Here is a 12,114-nt window from a genome sequence, read left to right as displayed (position 1 = left end):
CCGCCCCACCTACCGTGTGTCCTGCCGTATGTATCCGCTCCACCTACCGTGTGTCCTGCCGTATGTATCCGCTCCACCTACCGTGTGTCCTGCCGTATGTATCCGCTCCACCTACCGTGTGTCCTGCCGTATGTATCCGCTCCACCTACCGTGTGTCCTGCCGTATGTATCCGCTCCACCTACCGTGTTTCCTGCCGTATGTATCCGCTCCACCTACCGTGTGTCCTGCCGTATGTATCCGCTCCATCTACCGTGTGTCCTGCCGTATGTATCCGCTCCACCTACCGTGTGTCCTGCCGTATGTATCCGCTCCACCTACCGCGTGTCCTGCCGTATGTATCCGCTCCACCTACCGCGTGTCCTGCCGTATGTATCCGCTCCACCTACCGCGTGTCCTGCCGTATGTATCCGCTCCACCTACCGCGTGTCCTGCCGTATGTATCCGCTCCATCTACCGTGTGTCCTGCCGTATGTATCCGCTCCACCTACCGTGTGTCCTGCCGTATGTATCCGCTCCACCTACCGTGTGTCCTGCCGTATGTATCCGCTCCACCTACCGTGTGTCCTGCCGTATGTATCCGCTCCACCTACCGTGTGTCCTGCCGTATGTATCCGCTCCACCTACCGTGTGTCCTGCCGTAGGTATCCGCTCCACCTACCGTGTGTCCTGCCGTATGTATCCGCTCCACCTACCGTGTGTCCTGCCGTATGTATCCGCTCCACCTACAGTGTGTCCTGCCGTATGTATCCGCTCCATCTACAGTGTGTCCTGCCGTATGTATCCGCTCCATCTACCGTGTGTCCTGCCGTATGTATCCGCTCCACCTACCGTGTGTCCTGCCGTATGTATCCGCTCCATCTACAGTGTGTCCTGACGTATGTATCCGCTCCACCTACCGTGTGTCCTGCCGTATGTATCCGCTCCACCTACCGTGTGTCCTGCCGTATGTATCCGCTCCACCTACCGTGTGTCCTGCCGTATGTATCCGCTCCATCTACCGTGTGTCCTGCCGTATGTATCCGCTTCACCTACCGTGTGTCCTGCCGTATGTATCCGCTCCACCTACCGTGTGTCCTGCCGTATGTATCCGCCCCATCTACCGTGTGTCCTGCCGTATGTATCCGCCCCACCTACCGTGTGTCCTGCCGTATGTATCCGCGCCACCTACCGTGTGTCCTGCCGTATGTATCCGCCCCACCTACCGTGTGTCCTGCCGTATGTATCCGCCCCACCTACCGTGTGTCCTGCCGTATGTATCCGCTCCATCTACCGTGTGTCCTGCCGTATGTATCCGCTCCACCTACCGTGTGTCCTGCCGTATGTATCCGCTCCACCTACCGTGTGTCCTGCCGTATGTATCCGCTCCACCTACCGTGTGTCCTGCCGTATGTATCCGCTCCACCTACCGTGTGTCCTGCCGTATGTATCCGCTCCACCTACCGTGTGTCCTGCCGTATGTATCCGCTCCACCTACCGTGTGTCCTGCCGTATGTATCCGCTCCACCTACCGTGTGTCCTGCCGTATGTATCCGCCCCACCTACCGTGTGTCCTGCCGTATGTATCCGCTCCATCTACCGTGTGTCCTGCCGTATGTATCCGCTCCACATATCGTGTGTCCTGCCGTATGTATCCGCCCCACCTACCGTGTGTCCTGCCGTATGTATCTGCTCCACCTACCGTGTGTCCTGCCGTATGTATCCGCTCCACCTACCGTGTGTCCTGCCGTATGTATCCGCTCCACCTACCTCGTCTCTTGGTTTCTCTTCCAGGAATGTCCTCTGTGGCCGCATTCAGTGCCTGGGTGGCAGAGATCGCCCACTGTTGGGCACCAGTGCAGAAGTGATCTCAGTGAAGATATCAGTGAATGGAACGGAGGTCTCGTGTCGGGGCACATACTTTAATCTGGGAGATGATGTTTGGGACTCTGTTCTGGTAAAGACGGGGACGGTGTGCAGGCCGGGACAGGTGAGTACTACAGACCGCTGGTTGTCCATTAACCAGAGCTATTGGTGGCATGTAGACCATGTTCTCCCATCACTAGTCATGGTTTTGTGACTCTCTGGAGGTCTCACATGAGACATTGTACCTCCATACCCTCCATACTGTGCCTGCTGCCCCACCCGCTGTCCTTCTCTGATTGACTTACCTCATGTTCCTCTTGTTCTAGGTTTGTGTTAATCGGCAGTGTCGAGATGCTGCAGAACTGAAGGCCCAGGCGTGCAGATGTGGGGGCCATGGGGTGAGAGAGGGGGTCCCTGTGTGTATTGTCTCTCCTCTCTGCTGACTCAGCCGCACAGAGGTCCATGTCACCAGCCATTTACCTTCCCTTCCTCACAGCAGCTCACTGGCGGTCCACATGAGTCCCGTCTTGCGCTTAGTCCCCAGTCTTGATCTTCCCTTTTGTTCTGATTTGCAGGTGTGTAACAGTAATGGTAACTGTCACTGCGATCCCGGCTGGGCTCCGCCGCACTGCGACTCGTCTGGCCATGGTGGAAGCCAGGACAGTGGGCCGATTTCCCAGGATTCTGGTGAGGTTTGGCCTTATTTCTTTAGTGTCCTCTACTGTTGTCAGCACCTGTCTGACCATCCGCTGCGGTCAGCGCCTGCCTGATCCTCTGCTGGGGTCAGCGCCTGCCTGATCCATCCATTGGTGTCAGTGCCTGCCTGATCCATCCACTGCTGTAAGTGCCTGCCTGATCTGTCCACTGGTGTCAGTGCCTGCCTGATCCATCCGCTGCTGTAAGTGCCTGCCTGATCTGTCCACTGGTGTCAGTGCCTGCCTGCTCTGTCCACTGCTGTCAGCGCCTGCCTGATCCTCTGCTGGGGTCAGCGCCTGCCTGATCCATCCATTGGTGTCAGTGCCTGCCTGATCTGTCCACTGGTGTCAGTGCCTGCCTGATCCATCCACTGCTGTAAGTGCCTGCCTGATCCATCCACTGCTGTAAGTGCCTGCCTGATCTGTCCACTGGTGTCAGTGCCTGCCTGATCCATCCACTGCTGTCAGCGCCTGCCTGATCCATCCGCTGCTGTAAGTGCCTGCCTGATCTGTCCACTGGTGTCAGTGCCTGCCTGATCCATCCACTGCTGTAAGTGCCTGCCTGATCTGTCCACTGGTGTCAGTGCCTGCCTGCTCTGTCCGCTGCTGTCAGCGCCTGCCTGATCCTCTGCTGGTGTCAGCGCCTGCCTGATCTGTCCACTGCTGTAAGTGCCTGCCTGATCTGTCCACTGGTGTCAGTGCCTGCCTGATCCATCCACTGCTGTCAGCGCCTGCCTGATCCTCCTCTGCTGGTGTCAGCGCCTGCCTGATCCTCTGCTGGTGTCAGCGCCTGCCTGATCCTCTGCTGGTGTCAGCGCCTGCCTGATCCATCCACTGCTGTCAGCGCCTGCCTGATCTCTCCGCTGCTGTCAGCGCCTGCCTGATCCGTCCACTGCTGTCAGTGCCTGCCTGATCCGTCCACTGCTGTCAGTGCCTGCCTGATCCGTCCACTGCTGTCAGCGCCTGCCTGATCTGTCCACTGGTGTCAGTGCCTGCCTGATCCATCCACTGCTGTAAGTGCCTGCCTGATCCATCCACTGCTGTCAGTGCCTGCCCGATCCTCCACTGCTGTCAGCGCACACCTGCTCTGTCCGCTGCTATCAGCGCCTGCCTGATCCTCTGCTGGTGTCAGCGCCTGCCTGATCCTCTGCTGGTGTCAGCGCCTGCCTGATCCATCCATTGCTGTCAGCGCCTGCCTGATCTGTCCACTGCTGTCAGTGCCTGCCTGATCCTCCGCTGCTGTCAGCGCACACCTGCTCTGTCCGCTGCTGTCAGCGCGTGCCTTGCCCGTCCGCTGCTGTCAATGCCTGCCTGATCCTCCGCTGTTCTCAGCGTGCGCCTGCTCCGTCTGCTTCTGTCAGCACGCGCCTGGTCCGTCTGCTTCTGTCAGCACGCGCCTGCTCCGTCTGCTTCTGTCAGCACGCGCCTGCTCCGTCTGCTTCTGTCAGCACGCGCCTGCTCCGTCTGCTTCTGTCAGCACGCGCCTGCTCCGTCTGCTTCTGTCAGCACGCGCCTGCTCCGTCTGCTTCTGTCAGCACGCGCCTGCTCCGTCTGCTTCTGTCAGCACGCGCCTGCTCCGTCTGCTTCTGTCAGCACGCGCCTGCTCCGTCTGCTTCTGTCAGCACGCGCCTGCTCCGTCTGCTTCTGTCAGCACGCGCCTGCTCCGTCTGCTTCTGTCAGCACGCGCCTGCTCCGTCTGCTTCTGTCAGCACGCGCCTGGTCCGTCTGCTTCTGTCAGCACGCGCCTGCTCCGTCTGCTTCTGTCAGCACGCGCCTGCTTCTGTCAGCACGCGCCTGCTCCGTCTGCTTCTGTCAGCACGCGCCTGCTCCGTCTGCTTCTGTCAGCACGCGCCTGCTCCGTCTGCTTCTGTCAGCACGCGCCTGCTCCGTCTGCTTCTGTCAGCACGCGCCTGCTCCGTCTGCTTCTGTCAGCACGCGCCTGCTCCGTCTGCTTCTGTCAGCACGCGCCTGCTCCGTCTGCTTCTGTCAGCACGCGCCTGCTCCGTCTGCTTCTGTCAGCACGCGCCTGCTCCGTCTGCTTCTGTCAGCACGCGCCTGCTCCGTCTGCTTCTGTCAGCACGCGCCTGCTCCGTCTGCTTCTGTCAGCACGCGCCTGCTCCGTCTGCTTCTGTCAGCACGCGCCTGCTCCGTCTGCTTCTGTCAGCACGCGCCTGCTCCGTCTGCTTCTGTCAGCACGCGCCTGCTCCGTCTGCTTCTGTCAGCACGCGCCTGCTCCGTCTGCTTCTGTCAGCACGCGCCTGCTCCGTCTGCTTCTGTCAGCACGCGCCTGCTCCGTCTGCTTTTGTCAGAGCGCGCCTGGTCCGTCCGCTGCTGTCAGAGCGCGCCTGGTCCGTCCGCTGCTGTCAGAGCGCGCCTGGTCCGTCCGCTGCTGTCAGAGCGCGCCTGGTCCGTCCGCTGCTGTCAGAGCGCGCCTGGTCCGTCCGCTGCTGTCAGAGCGCGCCTGGTTCGCCCGCTGCTGTCCGCACACGACTGATCCTTCTGATCGCTCTTTGCAGCCAGCAGTTCAGTGGCCGGCACTGTCTTCCTGGTTCTCCTGGTCATCTGCCTCGTTGTCGTCCTCTTCTTCTGTTACCTGAAACGGGGATGTCTGCAGAGGATGCTGTGCGGGGTCTTCAGCAGTAGCAGTAAATGTCAGTACAGGTGAGGCTGTAACCCTGTGTCTGGTAATCTGGCCAGCACACTGCACCCTGTGACCCTCTACATTATACCTACAGAGTCACCCACAGCAGCGGCCCGCTCCGACCCCAGCGGCCACCACCACCGCACCGGACACAGAGTACTGAGCTGCAGGTGATGTCCGCGAGTAACCAGGTGAGAAGAAGACGCAGCAGCATCCCACAGATAACACTGTCTCATCCTCGGGGGACAGGAGGAGTCTCATGACCTCTCTCCTCAGGAGCAGTAGTCCAGGGGTCTAGGTCTGTCCTAGTAAGAGCACTGCTGGCCATGCATGCACTTGACGTGTTCTCCGTGTGACCTCCAGACTAAAGCTTAACACGGGACTAACCTCTTACAGTATTAACATGTCTTGTTTTTCTCTTTTTCTCTGCTTTCGACCAATGTGTGACTGTTTACCTCCATTATGCTCCTCACACTCCGTGTCCATGTCACCCCATCCTCCACGGTCTTCTGTGCACCCACTCAGTCTGATTATGAAGGCTGTGACCGGCCCGATCCTCCATCCAAGCCTCTCCCACCTGACCCAGTTCAGAGGCGCAGCCAGGTAACGACCTCGGGTGCTGTGGTGTGAGCTGGTGGGCCGGTGCTGACCCCTGTCATAATCTCTGCATGTCTCATCTCTTGATAATCCCCTGCCCCCAATAATCCTGGAGCCTCCCTCATTGCTTGGCACTGCATGGCTGCCAGTCACTCTTGCCGCTCTCTTCATCCAGGCTGCTGCTCAGGACAGGCCACCTGCCCCAACTCGGCCCCTCCCTGTGGACCCCTTTCCACGTCGGGCCCAGGTAACAAGCAAGGCTCTGTGTACCTCCGTGGGGATGAAGGGATTGGGGGCGTAATGCAGGGGGAGAAGTGACACACGTTGGGGGGCAGAAGTCTTGGGGTGAACATGGCAAACATGATCAGATGAAGGTGGGAGAATATGAAATCTTCACGTCTCAGGGGCTGATGCCGTGATTTGTTGGGGGGTCTGATGTCTCCTCTGTATCTGGACTTATGGAGCACACTTTCCAGGTCTGCTCACAGTCATCCATCTCAAGGGCATTTTCTCCTGTGCAGGTGTCTTCTTTTACCAAACCCTCTCCTCCCAAGAAGCCATTACCACTTAGTCCTATAGCGCAGTGCCAGGACCCTCTGCTCGGGGTGGACGCCTTCTCTGACCATGTCGCTGCGCTTCCAGCACGGTAAGACTCCTTCTGCAGGGACATCATCCAGCACACAGGTGACCTCCTCATTGATGTGAGGGAGGACATCCGTTATCATGTGTTGACACTTGTGCTGCCATCTTGTGATTTTCCTCTGTTGTGTTTTTTTAGGCATGCCCTACGACCCCCATATGCGAGAAGAACCCCCAAAGTGTAATGTGTGGAAGAGGTCGGAGGAGACCCCAGGAGAGTCCCTGGGTGAAGCAAGTGACTGCATAGTGACTACTGCACATTGAGGCTTGCCTCATATAGGACGAGCGTGCCTTTGTACACCCCCTCAGCTGGACTCGTGGGGCCCCCTTTTCTTTGAGACATTTACCTTTTTATTATATTGCTGAGTGAACGTTTGGAATGACTGTTTGTGTGCCAAGTTTACATACTTACGTGCAATAATTGGGGAGCCCGATGGGTGAGGGGCAGGGAACGACGCACTGTGTGCTGAATGGAATCACTCCATATCTGCCTCCATCCCCCGGCAGGAGCTGACTGTGATGGGAAGGGTTTGGGCAGGGATAGGATGATGGCTCCTGGCAGACGGCTGAACCTCTGCCCAGTCAGATCAATGGCCGACAGAGGACAGCTCTTCTAGAACCTCCTGTGAAAGGTCAGCAGGCTGCAGCACTTCTGGCTCTTCCTCTGAGCAGCAGGTAGAGGGCAGCGCTTCTGGCTCTTCCTCTGAGCGGCAGGTAGAGGGCAGCGCTTCTGGCTCTTCCTCTGAGCGGCAGGTAGAGGGCAGCGCTTCTAGCTCTTCCTCTGAGTGGCAGGTAGAGGGCAGCGCTTCTGGCTCTTCCTCTGAGTGGCAGGTAGAGGGCAGCGCTTCTGGCTCTTCCTCTGAGCGGCAGGTAGAGGGCAGCACTTTGGCTCTTCCTCTGAGCGGCAGGTAGAGGGCAGCCCTTCTGGCTCTTCCTCTGAGCGGCAGGTAGAGGGCAGCGCTTCTGGCTCTTCCTCTGAGCGGCAGGTAGAGGGCAGCCCTTCTGGCTCTTCCTCTGAGCGGCAGGTAGAGGGCAGCGCTTCTGGCTCTTCCTCTGAGCGGCAGGTAGAGGGCAGCGCTTCTGGCTCTTCCTCTGAGCGGCAGGTAGAGGGCAGCGCTTCTGGCTCTTCCTCTGAGCGGCAGGTAGAGGGCAGCGCTTCTGGCTCTTCCTCTGAGCGGCAGGTAGAGGGCAGCGCTTCTAGCTCTTCCTCTGAGCGGCAGGTAGAGGGCAGGGCTTCTAGCTCTTCCTCTGAGCGGCAGGTAGAGGGCAGGGCTTCTGGCTCTTCCTCTGAGCGGCAGGTAGAGGGCAGCGCTTCTGGCTCTTCCTCTGAGCGGCAGGTAGAGGGCAGCACTTTGGCTCGTCCTCTGAGCGGCAGGTAGAGGGCAGCGCTTCTGGCTCTTCCTCTGAGCGGCAGGTAGAGGGCAGCGCTTCTGGCTCTTCCTCTGAGCGGCAGGTAGAGGGCAGCGCTTCTAGCTCTTCCTCTGAGCGGCAGGTAGAGGGCAGGGCTTCTGGCTCTTCCTCTGAGCGGCAGGTAGAGGGCAGCGCTTCTGGCTCTTCCTCTGAGCGGCAGGTAGAGGGCAGCGCTTTGGCTCGTCCTCTGAGCGGCAGGTAGAGGGCAGCACTTTGGCTCGTCCTCTGAGCGGCAGGTAGAGGGCAGCGCTTCTGGCTCTTCCTCTGAGCGGCAGGTCAGCACTTCTTCTTCCTGTGACCATCAGGCAGAGGGCGGCACTTCTTCCTGTGACTGTCTGGTGGGGGCAGTACTTCTTCCTGTGACTGTGTGGCGGGGCAGTACTTCTTCCTGTGACTGTCTGTCGGGGGCAGCACTTCTTCCGGTGACTGTCTGGCGGGGGCAGCACTTCTTCCGGTGACTGTCTGGCGGGGGCAGCACTTCTTCCGGTGACTGTCTGGCGGGGGCAGCACTTCTTCCGGTGACTGTCTGGCGGGGGCAGCACTTCTTCCGGTGACTGTCTGGCGGGGGCAGTACTTCTTCCTGTGACTGTCTGGCGGGGGCAGTACTTCTTCCGGTGACTGTCTGGCGGGGGCAGTACTTCTTCCGGTGACTGTCTGGCGGGGGCAGTACTTCTTCCGGTGACTGTCTGGCGGGGGCAGTACTTCTTCCGGTGACTGTCTGGCGGGGGCAGTACTTCTTCCTGTGACTGTCTGGCGGGGGCAGTACTTCTTCCTGTGACTGTCTGGCGGGGGGCAGTACTTCTTCCTGTGACTGTCTGGCGGGGGCAGCACTTCTTCCGGTGACTGTTTGTTGGGGGCAGTACTTCTTCCTGTGACTGTCTGGCGGGGGCAGTACTTCTTCCTGTGACTGTCTGGCGGGGGCAGTACTTCTTCCGGTGACTGTCTGGCGGGGGCAGCACTTCTTCCTGTGACTGGCGGGGGCAGCACTTCTTCCGGTGACTGTTTGTTGGGGGCAGTACTTCTTCCTGTGACTGTCTGGCGGGGGCAGTACTTCTTCCTGTGACTGTTTGTTGGGGGCAGTACTTCTTCCTGTGACTGTCTGGCGGGGGCAGTACTTCTTCCTGTGACTGTCTGGCGGGGGCAGTACTTCTTCCGGTGACTGTCTGGCGGGGGCAGTACTTCTTCCGGTGACTGTCTGGCGGGGGCAGCACTTCTTCCTGTGTCTGGCGGGGCAGTACTTCTTCCGGTGACTGTTTGTTGGGGGCAGTACTTCTTCCGGTGACTGTCTGGCGGGGGCAGTACTTCTTCCTGTGACTGTCTGGCGGGGGGCAGTACTTCTTCCGGTGACTGGCGGGGGCAGTACTTCTTCCGGTGACTGTCTGGCGGGGCAGTACTTCTTCCGGTGACTGTTTGTTGGGGGCAGTACTTCTTCCGGTGACTGTCTGGCGGGGGCAGTACTTCTTCCTGTGACTGTCTGGCGGGGGCAGTACTTCTTCCGGTGACTGTTTGTCGGGGGCAGTACTTCTTCCGGTGACTGTCTGGCGGGGGCAGCACTTCTTCCGGTGACTGTCTGGCGGGGGCAGCACTTCTTCCGGTGACTGTCTGGCGGGGGCAGCACTTCTTCCTGTGACTGGCGGGGCAGTAGGTGGACAGCACGGGCTTTGTACATCTGGTTGTGTATATATGATATGTGATAAAGAGACTGCTGTGATCTGTGGTGTCCTTTCTTGTCATTGTGGTGACCGCCAGAACGGACATCTTCATTCAGACCTTTCCCGTGGACCAGGGCCTGGAGATCCTAAGAAACAATTCCAAATCGATTGATGTTTTCTGTTAATTGGCCAACTTGTCATTGGAGCTCACAATCCAGCTTTCTGTCCAATCAAGGCGACTTTCACATTTGCGTTTTAAATCCAGTTGTGTTATCTGTAACATAGCCAATCCGTCATGGACTCCACTGAGAGTCAATAGGGGACGGATCCGTTTTCTATTGTGTCCGAGAAAACGGATCCGCCCCCATTGACTTGCCTTGTGGCTATGACCCAGCCGGCCATTATTTAGTCCTGGTTCACACCATCCTTCTTTTGTCATGATTAAGGATCAACATCACGAGATCTGAAACGCGTAGACGTGGATTGTCTTTGGTTTTTACTGCACTGAATTATTAGAGTTACCAGGTATATTTGGAAGCTGGACTCTCCCTCTTTTCATTTTGGATACGCACCTTTACGCCTAGGTTCCCGGCGTTGTCCGTGCGTCCTTCTATTGGCTCCAGGTGAGCGCACCACCTCTGTTTTCCTTATGACGGATCCGTCTTTCTCTGCATCCCATGACTGAAAGAAAACCGCAGCACGCTGCTCTCCGGTATGAGAACGGAACGCATTCTGGTGACTGTTGTGCTCAGTTACGTTTTGTCCCTATTGACACTGAATGGCGACAAAACTGAATATTAATGCTCGTGTGAAAGTACCCTTTAACGGTTCCGTTTTTCCCCATTAATTGTCAATGAGGACAAAACTGATCAACAAAAAAAAAGTCTGGAAGCAGCATGAAGGTCAATGTAAGGTACTACAGTTCTGGCACCGGAACTGCCTGCCGGATCCAGCAATCCGGACGCAAATGGATGCATTTGTGAGACGGATCCAGATGCGGATCCCTCTGACAAATGCATTGCAATACCGGATCCGTCTTTCTGGTGTCATCCGGAAAAACAGATCTGGTATTTATTTTTTTCACATTTTTAAAGGTCTGTGCATGCGCAGATCGGGAAACTGGATCCGGTGGTACCGAATCTGGCATTAATACATTTCAATGGAATCCGGCATTCTGTGGTATAATCTCCGGCCATAAAACGTAAGAGGCACTGAACTGCTGCATCGTGAACGGATCGCTCTCCATTCAGAATCCATGGGGAGAAAACTGATCAGTTCTTTTCCGGTATTGAGCCCCTAGGATGGAACTCTGTGCCGGAAAAGAATAACGCCAGTGTGAACGTACCCTGAGGCGACTTTCACACTAGTGTTAATATCTTCTGGTATTGAGAACCGTCATAGGATCACAATACTGGGGGAAAAAACGCTTCAGTTTTGTCGCCATTCATTGTCAGTCGGGACAAAACGTAACTGAACAGAACGGAGTCACCAGAATACAATCCGTTCTCATACGGAGAGCAGCGTGCTGCGGTTTGCTTTCCGTCCTGGGATGCAGAGCAAGACAGATCCGTCATGACCCCCAATGTAGGTCAATGGTGCCTGATCCGTTTTTTGTGTTACATAAGGAGACTCCCATTGACTTGCGTGGATTTTCGTGCCTGATCAGCAGGTTTGTTCAGTTTTGATTTAATAGAGCCGTATCCGTCCAAGACTGAGCCATCAGGATGTATTAAGTGGAAGGGATCCTTCTAATTCAGGGTATGAGATCCTCTGCCAGTTCTCAAAACCGGAACTAAAAACGCAGATGTGAACGTAGCCGATGAAAGGACGTAGGACACAGTAGTACAAGTGGTAAACGTCAAGGAACATACGTGAGCGCACTGACGTGTAATCTCGCAAGGCGTCATCTCTTCACTACATGTAATAAATTATAACAGTACGAGTCTGCAGCTGATCGCACCCAGCCAAGGTTGTAAAGGAAATCAGAATATGGACTTTCCACGGGTCTGAAGAACAATGGCTGAAGTGTGAGGACAGTTACTGGGCGGGGGTCAGTCCCTTATATCTTGGGGACCCTGTCTTTGTATCAAGTAGATTAAGGGGAATGTGAGAGGTAATGGCCCCGATCAGACCCAAGTAAAATCTTTACAACCCAAAGTTACTGCTCATCGTCATCTGGAAGCCTCGGAAACCATAGAAAACCCCACTTCAAGGCAGAAGACCATTCCGGTGTCTGACGAAAGTGAATGTTCTGAGGGATTGAAGAGTTCGTTCCACTACAAGTGATGAAAGGTGTAGATACGGGGCTCACCCTTCACTCATTGACACCTCTACAGATATGGAGGAAGAGGAGAGAAGCTGCCATACACCATCAATAGTTGTCGGTCGTTAAGACGACACCTATCTCTCCTGTCTCCATACAGTTATGGCTCCGCTATCAGGAGGACAGAGAAACCCCGGAGAGTAAAAGGGTCGAGCAAACTATACGGCAGAAAAATCATTGCTGCAACACAGGCCAACGTAAAGTATAAGGAGGAGGAAGCATTGCTGCTACACAGGCCGATGTAAAGTATAAGGAGGAGGAAGCATTGCTGCTACACAGGCCGACGTAAAGTATAAGGAGGAGGAAGCATTGCT

General features: G+C 56.6%; 2 protein-coding genes across 11 annotated transcripts in view; one reads left to right on the top strand and one right to left on the bottom strand.

The window, feature by feature from the left end:
- The window catches only part of ADAM15 (ADAM metallopeptidase domain 15), a 60,265-nt gene extending 50,729 nt beyond the window's left edge, over positions 1–9,536 (top strand). For 2 of the 10 annotated variants that reach the window (XM_040412499.1, XM_040412502.1), the window contains 9 exons: positions 1,772–1,967; positions 2,170–2,241; positions 2,419–2,530; positions 5,055–5,199; positions 5,274–5,370; positions 5,705–5,782; positions 5,952–6,023; positions 6,298–6,422; positions 6,555–9,536. In XM_040412499.1, the coding sequence (XP_040268433.1) occupies positions 1,772–1,967; positions 2,170–2,241; positions 2,419–2,530; positions 5,055–5,199; positions 5,274–5,370; positions 5,705–5,782; positions 5,952–6,023; positions 6,298–6,422; positions 6,555–6,600 (943 nt within the window). In that variant the 3' untranslated portion in view covers positions 6,601–9,536. Of the gene's footprint in view, positions 1–1,771; positions 1,968–2,169; positions 2,242–2,418; positions 2,531–5,054; positions 5,200–5,273; positions 5,478–5,704; positions 5,783–5,951; positions 6,024–6,297; positions 6,423–6,554 lie in introns of those variants that run through there. The other 8 variants (XR_005774890.1, XR_005774891.1, XM_040412501.1 and 5 more) reach the window with 8 other exon arrangements.
- Positions 8,068–9,626, bottom strand: LOC120982393 (serine/arginine repetitive matrix protein 1-like). Its single transcript, XM_040412507.1, has 2 exons — positions 9,252–9,626; positions 8,068–9,188 (listed from the first exon to the last, which is right to left on the bottom strand). The coding sequence occupies exons 1-2, from the start codon at positions 9,587–9,589 to the stop codon at positions 8,102–8,104; spliced, it is 1,425 nt and encodes a 474-aa protein (XP_040268441.1). The 5' UTR covers positions 9,590–9,626; the 3' UTR covers positions 8,068–8,101.
- Positions 9,627–12,114: the final 2,488 nt, after the last annotated feature.

This window comes from Bufo bufo, chromosome 11, assembly GCF_905171765.1.
Source record: "Bufo bufo chromosome 11, aBufBuf1.1, whole genome shotgun sequence".
Taxonomy (NCBI): domain Eukaryota; kingdom Metazoa; phylum Chordata; class Amphibia; order Anura; family Bufonidae; genus Bufo; species Bufo bufo.
This window is presented reverse-complemented; position numbering and strand designations above follow the sequence as displayed.